We start from the raw sequence: 15,000 nt of genomic DNA, 5'->3' as shown, positions 1-15,000 counted from the left end.
TTTGAGGGAGAGTATTTTATGACAGACGATAAAGAATACATTACGTAAACATTCTAATGGTTAAAGCAACAATTTCTTAGTGATACAAAGAAAACAAAATACCAAAATGTTAAAATCAAAGGCTATTACATGATTGTGTGAATGTAAGACAAATATATGAAAATAGTCAATGAAAGAAAAAATAAAATGCCACGGCCATTAAACAATACTGCAATCATAACAAAGCAACTAATATTTACAGTCTAAAAAAAACGAAAAATATGTACATGAGACAAGAGACTCATAACAAATGGTAACATAGAATCGATATGATGCAAAGACTATAACGACATACCAGGATTACATCAGAATTTAACTTAAAAACTAAACAAAAAAAATGCAATAAAAGCAATAACAAAGAAAAAGTATATCAGCTGCAGTGAGACATCATCTCTACTTACGTAATCTGCCTTACCTACCTACACAAAATTCTGGAATTGGTCGAGAAGACTGGATTATCCTCTAGAAAATCCTCTTTGTGTGGATTGCGTGCAGTTTGGTGCTGTCAAAAGGATAATACTAATGCACTCATTAACCTAGTCAAGTACCAACTGAATCTAATCAAATGTTTATTGGCTCATTATTTATGGGCCTACATCATTATTTATTTGCTTACAAGCCCATAAGTAATGATGATAATTATAGTATTGATGGTCATGATGCATGTTAATAGTCATAATGATAAAAATTATATTAATATAGTCAAATCAATGATAATAAAACAATGCAACATAATGATAATGATCATTATAAAAATATATATATTAATAAGAATGTCAGCAACGATGTGTTAAGTTATAGTAAATGGAAATAACATTACAGAGAATCAGAAGGTTTATTTGGCCATGACGAAAACATGATGTAATGTACTGCTTTGCAAAAGGTATGGCGAGTTTGTGTGAATGATTGACGAGTATGCATAACTGGGTAAATACACTCACATACTATTCAATGTACACACACACACACACACACACACACACACACACACACACACACACACACACACACACACACACACACACACACACACACACACACACACACACACACACACACACACACACACACACACACACACACACTGTGTGACACTAACTGCTGAATATAATAAATCTGTAGGTTTCCATTGCAGTGTCATCAGGTTGAATTGCTATCATTCATTCATTAAAATATTGATTTTCCCATGAATATCCTATACTCTTTGATCAGTCAACCTTTTTCTATGAAATTGACATTCTAAAAGTGATCGTGTAAGGCTTGCCAAGCTCGGTCAACTCAAAACATAAAAGCGTTTGCGAAACTTTTTTGTTATTTTGAGGTCCTAAAAGATTTAACCTGATCAAAATAACTTGATTTAAATATCTGTCAATTCTACATAGAGATTGCAGAGGCTTTAAAAGTGAAAATAGAGTAGATCAAAAGGATAGAAAATAAGAAAGGAATTGCCATGCCACTTCAAACCCAACGCACCATATCGATCTCAACAAGAGGCGTTGCATCTTTACTCCACAAAACCACGTGGTATATAATGCCATCATGTTCCCGAGACCCACGACCCTCATAAAGCACCTCATCACCCCTCATATAAGGCTTTTCAGCAGGTCCCTCCCCCCTAAACCTCCCCTAAATAAGATAAAGAAGGAAAAAGGAGTAGAAAACCGGCGAGTGAGAGAAGGCGCAAGGTTGCACCTCCGCAGTCTTGGTCACACTGAACCTCACTCTCACTCAGACACTCACTCACTCACCTCAGTCATGTCCACGCACAAGGCAGAGGACTTGAGCTGCAGACTCCAGCAAAACGGGATGACCAACGGATTTGGGCCCAAGACCCCCTTCCTCATCGGGGTGGCAGGAGGAACGGCTTCAGGAAAGGTGAGAAATGAGGCAGTGGAAGTTGAGTGGGGAATGGATGGACGGAAGAAAGGGCCGAGGGCACGAGATGCTTTTGTCCCCTCTTTTATTGCCCTTTCGTTTTGTGTTGCCATTGTTTTCAGAGGTCGTCTCGTTCTGAGTGGGGGAGCAGGCGGAAATGGAATGAAATTGGGCGAGAGGGATGTAGAATTGAAGAGAGAAAGCCTTTTTTTATTGTCTGGGTGGGTCTGCCTCACAGGGGTCAACAAACTTGATTGCGGAGAGGGAGTTTAGGAGTGGGTAATGAAGGGGAATGAGGAACGGGAAGCAAAAGACAAAGGGAGGGAGAAAATGGGAGTTTTGTTTTATTTTTCTCTCATTGACATCAGTGAACTTTGTAACGGGTTATTAGAAGGGGAAGGTCCTGGTTAATGAGAGGAAGGAGGAAGAATGAGGGGCTGCTTTGAATATGGTTTGCAGAAGGTCATATAAACTTGCAAATGAGGTACTAGGGATGGAGAATGAATAAAGATTAAATCAAGTGTTGTAGGAGTTAGAGTGACGTGATTGCTGTTGCTTGCACCCCTTTGGCTCTTTGGCAAAGGCCATTGAATCACCATGTATTTTCTCGCAAGATGAGGCATGTAGAACTCCCTGGCAATGTGCAGTCAAGTAGGAAACCAGTCCAAGCTCTGTATTGGAGGAAAAAAATTACCTGGAGGAATGTATATTGTGGTTCGTTGACCTTTGACAGAATATGTCAAAGGCCACAGTTATTGCTTGTGTTACTGATAAGTGTGTCAGACACTTTTACTGGAAGAGAAAAAAAAAAGAGATTAACATTTTTTCTTCATTGATTATCCGTCTTTGTCATCAGCTGATATGTAATTGAATTCGGTAAAAATTGGAGAGAGGAAGGAAAGGATGAAGATTTAACAAGGTAAATGCCAGTGGTAGAGATTTCCTGGTATAATTTGTTTGTTTCCCACAACCATGCAGTACAAGGTAAAATGTCTGTAATGGACAGAATGACGGAAAATAAGCTCTTCATTTATGGTATTAATTTTGCAAGTTGATAATGAAGTTGTATAACACATATCAATTTGGTATATGTGTGCAGGAAAATGCAATTTCACTATAATAAACAAAGACAAAAACTACATTTAAGAATACATGAGATAATCTGCATGTTAAAATCATGTCAGAAGTGAAGAAAATAGGTATCGACATATGTGTGTGTTCCATGGAAATCAGGTGGGTCTGGAGGCATAGCGCATACTGCCCAATAAAGGAAATATGGCAATTGAATCCGTGTCTGGAGGTGAAGCCTCTGGGTAAGGAAGGTGTTTGGTTCATATGGCGATGATTGGTATATTTCCCAGGAGTTACTGGAGTATTAATGACTTATGCTGTGTTCAGAACTCCTCGTCCTGCTCGTCCAGAAATGTTGGACAAAATGTTTTGACCATTTGGAACTTTTGCTTTCTCACCCTCGACAAGTTGTCCATCTCGTCCATCTCGCCCTCCTTTGAAGTTGAGTGAGGAGTACGAGATGACATCAGTAGCATTTGTATGTAAACAATGACATTTGCAGGCAACCACAAGATGCAAATGGGTAATTTTATGGCCCTTTATAGGCCTTGATATTATCATAGGATATTTTTGTGCTTGTCAGTTGCAGGTAAGTTAGATATGCATCAAAGAGTTACAAAACCAATGCAGTGTTTGAAATAAAGACACCATTATAATAAAAGAGTGAATGTCTACTTTCAAGCCAGTTGCAATCTGGGCAGTAAAGGCATTAGAGGTTGCAGTCGCGGGCTCGTTTCCCGGCTGGTCGTGACAAGTTGTTTGGATGAGCAATACGAGGAGTTCCGAATGCAACATTAGTCTCAGAAGGGTGCAGTCACGTCTTAAACAGTACCAATACCTTTATTTATTTTCTTTGGGATGGAAAGTAACTAGAGATCCATGCATATAACAGTGAGGATAATTGAAAGAAGGGATGATAATTGCAAAATAAAAAAATAAAAAAATAGAATGCATAGCGGAGACTAAGTCTGGAAGAGATGATCACCATCCTAAATGTACAAACTATTACAAAGATAACTATATGAAGCAAAAACCTTGCTAGCCCCCAACCAATCACCACATATCCCAAGCTGGGGGTTCAGCTCATCGACCTCCATGCAATCACTGTTTCTCTCTAGCCAGTTTGGTCATTTTATGCACTTTAATCAAGATATTATTGTTGTTTTGTTATTGTTATTGTTATTATTATTATTATTATTATTATTATTATTATTATTATTATTATTATTATTATTATTATTATTATTATTATTATTATTATTATTATTGCTATTATTATTATTATTATTATTGCTATTATTATTATTATTATTATTGCTATTATTATTATTATTATTATTGCTATTATTATTATTATTATTATTGCTATTATTATTGCTATTGCTATTGTAATTGTTATTATTATTATTATTATTATTATTATTATTATTATTATTATTATTATTATTATTGCTATTGTAATTGTTATTGTCATTGCTATTGCTATTGCTATTGCTATTGGGGTTACTGAAGTATAGTGGTAGTATGCAGTTAGGAACAGGAGGTCTCCAAGGGAATGTGTTCAAGCCTTGCTAAAGCTGGATGTAGCTAGTTAGTGTATGAATTTTTCAACAGGTGCTGGACTTCGTGCCTTTAATATTTTATGCAGCAAGTGAGGCAGTGTTGTTGCTGGATTGCTAAGGAAGAGCAAGTACTATTCTATGCAGTCTATGGATGATTTGGCTTTTTTTTATTGTTATTTGTTGCCAATGCTAGTTTTTATGACATTCATTTTATGTCTTTGGAGGACTGACATTTGAGTTATTATCGCTGCAACTTCCTACATAGAAATAATGCAATTTTCCGGTTTCTGGATGGAAATGATTACTCACCCTAGGGGGATAACTCAAGAAACGATTGCAGCCCATATATATGTTGCAGCTAGTAACCCTTCATATGCAAAATGATTGTGATTGGTGATTGTTGCACTTGATATTTTTTGTTGATAAGGCTGTATAATAATGAATTGTAAAGAATGTAAGCTAAGTTGAGAATAATTCTGCAATTTAAGATACATTGATTCCTAATAGTACCAAGAACTTTTACTCAAAACTGAAGTGATCTTGAAACAGACAATGTTATGACACACATCACCTATATTTATGGGCAATAATGTCCACTTGTTGTTAATGTCAGTTTTACTTCCTTCTTTTCAGTCAACAGTATGCAAGAAGATCATGGAAAAGTTGGGCCAAGATGACATTGAACATTCCCAGCGCCGCGTTGTTTGTATATCTCAGGATGCTTTCTATCGACCCCTAAACCCTGAAGAATCTACAAAGGCCCTCAAGGTTAGTACTGATTCTGTGTGTTTCTGTGAGTATGATATTTGATTTATTTTTTTATTTCATGTTTAATCTTCAAATTCAAACTTTAAAAAGGTTCTTGGTAGTAACAGATATGATATTTTTTTCCATGAGAAAATGATAAGGTTTAAAAATGAAGGTGTATATATATTATGATTTGAATAACTTTATTTTACACTGACTTGTTTAAATTCATTTTGCATTCTGTTCAAGGTAGTGTATTATAACTTCTAATTGTCTTTCATCATAATTTGGTGGAGTAGTTGCATAATCTGCCATATTATTAAACTTCAGAATAAGATTGTACAAATGATTGATGATTACATATTTACTAGCTATGTAAGACAAAGACAAAGGTAAACCTGTCACATCTTCAACATATGTTGGGTTTACTGTACAATTTTGTTACCATTAGGGAATTTCTTGGTGTATAAAACTATGCTCCTCAACTTTGTGGTCTTAACTTTTGTAAACTTTTGATATGTTATTTTAAAATGCTTCTGGGTTGGAAGGTAAGTGTAAAGTAATGAAAAAGGCTTTTGATTTCAGATTTTGAAGATTTAAGTTAAAAACATTACTTCAGTGTTTAAAATTGATTACAAGATTCATAACAGATTCCATCTTTGTTTTGATTTTTACAGCTAATGAGCTAGATATACTTTTATAAAAAAAAATAAAAGAGGAAAATATCTGTAGATTTGAGTAAAACAAGCTCTCAGAGAAGATGTGAATGAGAATCAAAGCTTCTACAAGGCAGGGCGCATAATTATCATTTCAGTATTACACATCTATCAGAATTCACAAAATTCTGGTGTAGATATCAAACCCCAAGATTAATCGATGAACACATCTTGCTTCGTTTGTTTTCTTATTTTTTATAATTTCTATATGAATTTGGTGAATGTTTTATCTGAATGTATATGATCAGAAAGACTGATATACCATATGTTATGATTGATTTAAAGGATGTGTAGGGTTGAAAGGATGAAGTGGAGAGTTCTAAAATAGATATAGATAAAGAGGAACATGTAAAGGTGATTGAGAGGGATGGATAAAAGAGATAAAGAGGTAGAGAGGAGGGGATAAATGAGGCGAGGAGAAGAGTCGATGGAGGAGAGGGAATGTAATAGATGTAGAAGATAGAGGTTAGTATGGAACAGATAAAGCAGATTGGGAGGAATGGATAGAAAAGATATAGAAGAATTGATGAATGAGATGGATAAATGGGATAGAGAGGAATAGATAAGAGACAGTAGGAAGTGAATAAAGGAGAATGGATAAAGGGAATATAGAGGAATGAATAAAGGTGATAGAGAGGAATGGATGAAGAGGATAGAGAAGAATGGATAAAGGGGATATAGAGGAATGGATAAAGGGGATATAGAGGAATGGATAAAGGGGATATAGAGGAATGGATAAAGGGGATATAGAGGAATGGATAAAGGGGATATAGAGGAATGGATAAAGGGGATATAGAGGAATGGATAAAGGGGATATAGAGGAATGGATAAAGGGGATATAGAGGAATGGATACAAGGGATAGAGAGCAATGGATAAAGGGGATATAGAGGAATGGATAAAGGGGATATAGAGGAATGGATAAAGGGGATATAGAGGAATGGATAAAGGGGATATAGAGGAATGGATAAAGGGGATGCAGGGGATTGGAAAAAGGGGAGTTAGAGGAATGTATAAAGGGGATATAGAGGAGTGAGATAAGGGGATTTAGAGGAATGTAGAAAGGGGATATAGAGGAATGGATAAAGGGGATATAGAGGAATAGATAAATGAGATTTAGAGGAATGGATAAAGGGGATATAGAGGAATGGATAAAGGGGATATACAGGAATGGATAAAAGGGATTTAGACGAATCGAGAAAGGGGATATAGAGGAATGGATAAAGGAGACATAGAGGAATGGATAAAGGAGATTTAGAGGAATGGAGAAAGGGGATATAGAGGAATGGATAAAGGGGAAATAGAGGAATGGATAAAGGGGATTTAGAGGAATGGATAAAGGGGATATAGAGGAATGGATAAAGGGGATATAGAGGAATGGATAAAGGGGATATAGAGGAATGGATAAAGGGGATTTAGAGGAATGGATAAAGGGGATTTAGAGGAATGGATAAAGGGGATTTAGAGGAATGGATAAAGGGGATTTAGAGGAATGGATAAAGGGGATTTAGAGGAATGGATAAAGGGGATTTAAGAGAAATGGATAAAGGGGATTTAGAGGAATGGATAAAGGGGATTTAGAGGAATGGATAAAGAGGACAAAGAGGAACTGATGATAATGATAGAGAGAAATGGATAAAAAGGATAGAGAGCAATGGATAAAAGGGATAGAGAGTAAAGGATAAAAGGGATAGAGATCAATGGATAAAAGGGATAGAGAGCAATGGATAAAAGGGATAGAGAGCAATGGATAAAAGGGATAGAGAGCAATGGATAAAAGGGATAGAGAGCAATGGATAAAAGGGATAGAGAGCAATGGATACAAGGGATAGAGAGCAATGGATACAAGGGATAGAGAGCAATGGATACAAGGGATAGAGAGCAATGGATACAAGGGATAGAGAGCAATGGATACAAGGGATAGAGAGCAATGGATACAAGGGATAGAGAGCAATGGATACAAGGGATAGAGAGCAATGGATACAAGGGATAGAGAGCAATGGATACAAGGGATAGAGAGCAATGGATACAAGGGATAGAGAGCAATGGATACAAGGGATAGAGAGCAATGGATACAAGGGATAGAGAGCAATGGATACAAGGGATAGAGAGCAATGGATACAAGGGATAGAGAGCAATGGATACAAGGGATAGAGAGCAATGGATACAAGGGATAGAGAGCAATGGATACAAGGGATAGAGAGCAATGGATAAAAGGGATAGAGAGCAATGGATACAAGGGATAGAGAGCAATGGATACAAGGGATAGAGAGCAATGGATACAAGGGATAGAGAGCAATGGATACAAGGGATAGAGAGCAATGGATACAAGGGATAGAGAGCAATGGATACAAGGGATAGAGAGCAATGGATACAAGGGATAGAGAGCAATGGATAAAAGGGATAGAGAGCAATGGATACAAGGGATAGAGAGCAATGGATACAAGGGATAGAGAGCAATGGATACAAGGGATAGAGAGCAATGGATACAAGGGATAGAGAGCAATGGATACAAGGGATAGAGAGCAATGGATACAAGGGATAGAGAGCAATGGATACAAGGGATAGAGAGCAATGGATACAAGGGATAGAGAGCAATGGATACAAGGGATAGAGAGCAATGGATACAAGGGATAGAGAGCAATGGATACAAGGGATAGAGAGCAATGGATACAAGGGATAGAGAGCAATGGATACAAGGGATAGAGAGCAATGGATACAAGGGATAGAGAGCAATGGATAAAAGGGATAGAGAGCAATGGATACAAGGGATAGAGAGCAATGGATACAAGGGATAGAGAGCAATGGATACAAGGGATAGAGAGCAATGGATACAAGGGATAGAGAGCAATGGATACAAGGGATAGAGAGCAATGGATACAAGGGATAGAGAGCAATGGATACAAGGGATAGAGAGCAATGGATACAAGGGATAGAGAGCAATGGATACAAGGGATAGAGAGCAATGGATACAAGGGATAGAGAGCAATGGATACAAGGGATAGAGAGCAATGGATAAAAGGGATAGAGAGCAATGGATACAAGGGATAGAGAGCAATGGATACAAGGGATAGAGAGCAATGGATACAAGGGATAGAGAGCAATGGATACAAGGGATAGAGAGCAATGGATACAAGGGATAGAGAGCAATGGATAAAAGGGATAGAGAGCAATGGATACAAGGGATAGAGAGCAATGGATACAAGGGATAGAGAGCAATGGATACAAGGGATAGAGAGCAATGGATACAAGGGATAGAGAGCAATGGATACAAGGGATAGAGAGCAATGGATAAAAGGGATAGAGAGCAATGGATAAAAGGGATAGAGAGCAATGGATAAAAGGGATAGAGAGCAATGGATACAAGGGATAGAGAGCAATGGATAAAAGGGATAGAGAGCAATGGATAAAAGGGATAGAGAGCAATGGATAAAAGGGATCAAGATGAACTGATGATAATGATAGAAAGGAATGGATGGATAAAGGATATTAGAAAACAATGAAGAACAAGTTGAAAAATTGGGAAGATGTAAGGTGATGGTAAGAGAGAGAGAGAGAGAGAGAGAGAGAGAGAGAGAGAGAGAGAGAGAGAGAGAGAGAGAGAGAGAGAGGGGGGGGGGGGTAACACCCAAGATTAGAGAAAGACAGGTAGAGCAAAGAAAGCAATAGCTAGGACAAAGAATAAAGATTGTGTAATTCAATTTGATTTTCTAATAAGTATCAATACCTTTACTTTTTTCTTTATTTTTATTCTTATTTTTTTTCTTTGTATCATTCTTTCTCTTTTCCCTTAGTATATCAGGTTATGAATATTCTGTCAGATTCACATGGCATTATATGCTTGTTGTAAATCTCTTTTATTTCTGCCTCTTCCAGGGTCTTTTTAATTTTGACCATCCAGATGCCTTTGACACTGAGCTTATTTTGAAGACTCTCCGACAAATTCTGGATGGCAAAATCTGTAAAATTCCAAATTATGATTATGTTTCAAACTCGAGGTAAGTTTGCGTTACGGTGTTCCAATGTAAGTGAATTTCGATTTTGAAGTTTTTGACCTGTGATGTGAACATTGTTTAATGATTCAAAATTGTGGAAGACTGGATTAATTTATATTGAACAAGAAGCATTTTTTAAGTGTCTTGCATCTTGTCTTTTTCACTTACTATCTTACTCTCTTTTCCTCTTTCTAACTTCTTTCTTTCTTTCGTATTCCTTTCCACCTTTCTCACTCCTTTCCTTTGCTTCTTTCCCTTGTTTTTGATATGCTAAAATTGGTACACCTCCAATTTTCTGGTAATTGCTGTAAATTGAACAAAATTTCAAGCTTACATTTACCTCTAGTTATAGCATGTAGATTAATTGCAAGTATCGTTGATTGTCCTTTAGGGATCTGTAGGTTGCACGATTAGGCAAGGATAACGTTACTGTATCATTCTGCTAAATTGGACACGGTCGTGGATAATCTGGAACTAAGGGTGCCGATGAATTGGTTGTGTACCAGTATTGCAGACCCTGAACATTCTTTATGTTACTCTTATAGAACAACTTTTTATTTATTTTTTTATTATTATTTGTTTACGCTCCTTCAGTCCTGTTCTTCTGTCTCCATACAGGTTAGATACTACCACGACAATCTACCCAGCTGATGTGGTGCTGTTCGAGGGCATATTGATGTTCTATCAGCCAGAGATGCGAGAACTCTTCCACATGAAGCTCTTTGTTGATTCTGATGCTGACACTAGACTGGCTAGAAGAGGTATGGATTTAGGATATTGTGCTTGTAGCATAGAGTTAGTTTGGCCTCTTTTTCTTCTTCCTGTTTTCTTTGTCTTTTTTATCTTTTTTCGTTTATCTTTATACCCTTTCTCCTTGCCCTATTTTTATATTCTTTCCTTTTTTTTTATCCCTCCAAAATTCTTTCTCCCCCCTCCCTCCGTCTCTCCCTCCCTGCATCCCTCCCTCCCTCCCTCCCTCTCTCCCTCCTTCCCTCCCTACCTCCCTCCCTCCCTCCCTCCCTTGTAGGTATGGATATGCCAGTAGAGGAGAGCTGTTCATTATATTTAGTAGATAGTTAAGAATTTTATGTATATATTTCTAATTGTTTATAGCTTCCAGGGCAGAAAAAAAAGAGAAAAAAGTAACATGCACACTAATTCTCTCTCTCTCTTTTTGTTTTTGTTTGTCAGAGGGGTCTTGTAACACTAAAAATGGCAACATCAGTAAAGTAGTGTTGGATCTTAAAATTAAATTTCCTAGGTCAAGTTTCTTCTCTATTATTGTGAATTAAGTTTTCTATCAGTACTGTCAGAAATGCTGAAACAATCAAAAAGACTAAAAATTGGGTTTGAAACTTGGTTTAGGATCTAATTAACCCCTTGGATCCAGTCCCTTCGCCGCTCATGTGCGGACTAAAATCTTAAGATTAGGCCTACTGTGGCGGCTACTCTCCTGGTTGCACAGTCCACACAAGTATTCACATGCAGTGTTGAGCCTCCATACCCACTGACTTTCATTGTAGATGCCTTTTTGCTATATTACCATTTTACGAGGACTATATTTTTATTTTCATATGCTGTATCATGCTACCAATAGCTTGTTTTCATTATGCAGACTCCATTTCATCTCTGCAAATAGTTTATCCTCTGTGCAGAGCAGGTGATATTGTTATTAGCAGTATCTTTTGTAAATTTTCGTATTATTCAGATTTTAAAAGTATCGTTTACTTACACTATATGAAAAGATAGCCCCTCCCACCCTCAACCAGAATTTTTTCTTTGTTGTGATTGTAGCATCACATACCCCTTGACTCAAGTTTTTCCATGATGGGACTAAGGGGTTATGTTGTATACCTGTGAAACCCACCACTAGAAAACAGTATTTTGAAAGGCTCTGTATTCTATAAACAATGTAATGCGAATCTTAGAAAAATAAAAAAGTATGAAAGAAAGTTAAAGATACTTTATGTATTTTGATGCTGATGGTAAGCTTCTGCAGAGGGTATATAAAAGGAAGCTTTCTGTTTTCAAAAGTGGAATTCCTTCTTATCATAGCAGGAAAATTGAATAGAAGAATACTGAAAGGTGAGTAAAAGGTAAATTACAATTGTAGGTAAGTATAGGTACATCACTGATCCTGTCCTTCTCCTTTAACCCATTGGTGCAGGGTAATTGTGCTGTCTACTGTAGTTTTGTCTTGTGAATTTGTTTACACATGTCTGTCTCCACAAGTGCCTAGACACTAAGGAGTCAATAAGTAGGCACACCTGACCTCATCTGATATCCCCTTCCCTTGAATAGTTTGGAAAAGTTTTATTTTTTGTAACACTATAAATGGTATTGTTGTTATATTTATTATAATTGAAATTGGGGTTATTATTTCTCATATAGAAAATAGAGGATTAAAATTCTCCAAAATTCAAGAAAGTGGATTAACAAGTGAAAACAGTTAGGACTAGTAAATTCTCCTCAGTTACTAAGCTCTTGTGAAACCATTTGTGAAAGCAAAATAAGTAAACTGAAATCTGTGTGGATATGGTATATGTGTACATACCATTCTGGCATCAGTGGGTTAACAACAAATATCTGAGAAAATTTAAAGGATAAATAATTTATGCCATTACATAAATTTTTTGTAAGAAAGTTATGAGATTAAGATTATGTAATAAGAGTTTCAGGGTGTATAAAAAAAATCTTACTTTATAGGTACTGCTAAGTGTCATAGCAAGTGAATAACCAAAGTAATTTCATTATATATTGCTAAAGTGAATCACAAAGCTATTGTGTTATTTGGACAAACAACAACAGTATTAATAAAACTAGCAGAAGGAATAGAATGATTATTATCATATTTATGATAGAGAACCAACTACCATTAAACACTTTGATGATAATGTATGCTTTTAGTCTATACTTGGTTATTGTAATAAATGTGGAAATGGTGTGAATGAGAATGAATTATTCTACGTTCTGGACATTCCTTGTACACGGGAAGATTAAGAAGCAAATAAAACAAGACATCTTGTCACAGCAAAGAATATCCATTGTAGCAAATGGAATTAAATCTAAATCTTTTAACCCACTAAAGATGTGTCCATCATATGAGACACCCAAAAAAATAAACATTGCCAGTGTGACACTGTATCGGGGCTTGCGCTCCGATGCAGCAGCGCGCGGCCGGCAGGCAGGCAGTGTCCAGGGGAGCCCCATCCCCCAGTTTTGTAGCCGCCTGGAATCTTTTATTTTCGGCTTCAAAATATACTGGCGTTAATGGGTTAATATACATGTTTGTTTGTTATTGATATTAACATTCTTGGTAATGATAAGCAAATATTTTCCTTTGTTTTATATATATATATATATATATATATATATATATATATATATATATATATATATATATTATATCTATCTTAGTCTCAAATTTTAACATCTATAATATGAAATCATAAGATTGTGGCTTGAAGAACACATATGTAACCTGTTAGCTAGTCTGTGTAGGGTATCCTGCTTTCCATTCTCAGTAATAATGTGTCTTGATCTTTCCAGTCATGCGCGACACACGTGAACGTGGAAGGAATCTGGAACATGTTTTGAACCAGTATACAAACTTGGTCAAACCTGCTTTTGAGGAGTTCTGCTTACCGGTAAGAGAAAAAATGCTTGTTTTTATTATACAATAATCAGTTTGGTTTTAGGAAGATAAAGAATAAAAATGATGTAAAAATTCAACATGTTAGATAGATAAATTGATTTAGATTTTATTGCATATAATTATGCCTTATAAAAGAAAATGAAATCCATTTCTTCCAGACAAAGAAGTTTGCCGATGTCATCATTCCCCGAGGAGCAGAGAATACAGGTAAGACCATTTTTCCTGTAGTTCAAACACGAAGCAGCGCACACCAAGTCTTTAAGGGCCTTTCACTGAGAGTCAGACAGTAAGAGGGAGTAGTTGTTCATGGTGCTAAATAAAGCCTCGAGATATGCCTCTGAAGCTATGGTAGTTATTTTTGTTTACATTTTGAAGAAGACAGTACTTAGGATTTTCTGTTTCCTTTTTGTTTTGTTTTATTTTATTTTTTCTTATTTTTGTGAAGTGGTGTGATGATTGACTGACCTAGCCAGTTAACCTTTCGCTAGAATAGCGGTGATCTTTGTATGAAACCAGGTCATCGCAGTGTGCATGCCGGTACATTTGTTTGCTTATGCACATAGTCTTCTTTTATTTGTATGTGCAAGTTGTGTGATTATTGAGAGAAAGAGAGAGAGAGCAAATGCTGGTGCTAGTTTATGGACTTGACATCTTAGTCACTTTTAGTTGTGCACATAATTTCTCTTTTTGTTTGGAAAGACAGCATTTGATTTTTGAAAATATAGAATGGTGTATCCAAATTCTTACACCAACTTTTTTTTTTGTGTGTGTGTGTATGTGTGTTGTTTGTAGATGTGTAAAAGTCTTTTTGGTCAGCATATCAGCCTTTTATCTTTGTGCATGTGAACAAAACCTGCCTTTTGGTAAATATCCATTTTGTTTACCCACACAAAGGCACATATATGTTGCCCAGTGTGTTTTATGGGACAAGGGTTAAAGGGAAGTACACACATACAGAAAAATATATTCTTTGATTCTGAGAATGATTTGTAGAGTACCATTGTCTTGGAAACATTTAACAAGATATGATATACCATGTTATAGAAGGAGATTATTGTGAAGTGTGGAAGACATAATAAAAAGAAGATTTGGTTTTGATGATTGTTTCTCAGCATGAATCGATGATTTCCCTTCTGTGCCTTCTATGTCTGTTTTGTCTTCAGCAACTGCTTCTTGTTTGTACAGAATGATAATACAAATTTTCCAGTGTAATATTCCAACCGTATGATTCCTCATTGACCTCCATAAAAGTTATAAATGCAGTCATGTGTTAATTATATGCATAATATAAAAAAGAAGAAATAGAAGAAGGAAAGCTGTGTAGCAGGACAAGTACAAATAG

At 36.2% G+C, this 15,000-nt stretch overlaps 2 protein-coding genes across 2 annotated transcripts in view; one reads left to right on the top strand and one right to left on the bottom strand.

Annotated features, from left to right (window-relative positions):
• Positions 1-15,000, bottom strand: part of Spg7 (SPG7 matrix AAA peptidase subunit, paraplegin) — a 381,604-nt gene that overhangs the window by 230,069 nt on the left and 136,535 nt on the right. The window lies entirely within an intron of this gene.
• The window catches only part of Uck (Uridine-cytidine kinase), a 42,770-nt gene continuing 29,248 nt past the window's right edge, over positions 1,479-15,000 (top strand). The window contains exons 1-6 of the mRNA XM_027352967.2: positions 1,479-1,914; positions 5,181-5,315; positions 9,885-10,006; positions 10,622-10,764; positions 13,553-13,650; positions 13,817-13,865. Of these exons, the coding sequence (XP_027208768.2) occupies positions 1,579-1,914; positions 5,181-5,315; positions 9,885-10,006; positions 10,622-10,764; positions 13,553-13,650; positions 13,817-13,865 (883 nt within the window). The 5' untranslated portion in view covers positions 1,479-1,578. The remainder of the gene's footprint in view (positions 1,915-5,180; positions 5,316-9,884; positions 10,007-10,621; positions 10,765-13,552; positions 13,651-13,816; positions 13,866-15,000) is intronic.

The sequence above is a fragment of the Penaeus vannamei genome, chromosome 41, assembly GCF_042767895.1.
Source record: "Penaeus vannamei isolate JL-2024 chromosome 41, ASM4276789v1, whole genome shotgun sequence".
In the NCBI taxonomy this organism is placed as follows: domain Eukaryota; kingdom Metazoa; phylum Arthropoda; class Malacostraca; order Decapoda; family Penaeidae; genus Penaeus; species Penaeus vannamei.
The sequence above is the reverse complement of the archived record's forward strand: the minus strand, read 5'-3'. Positions and strand labels throughout refer to the sequence as shown.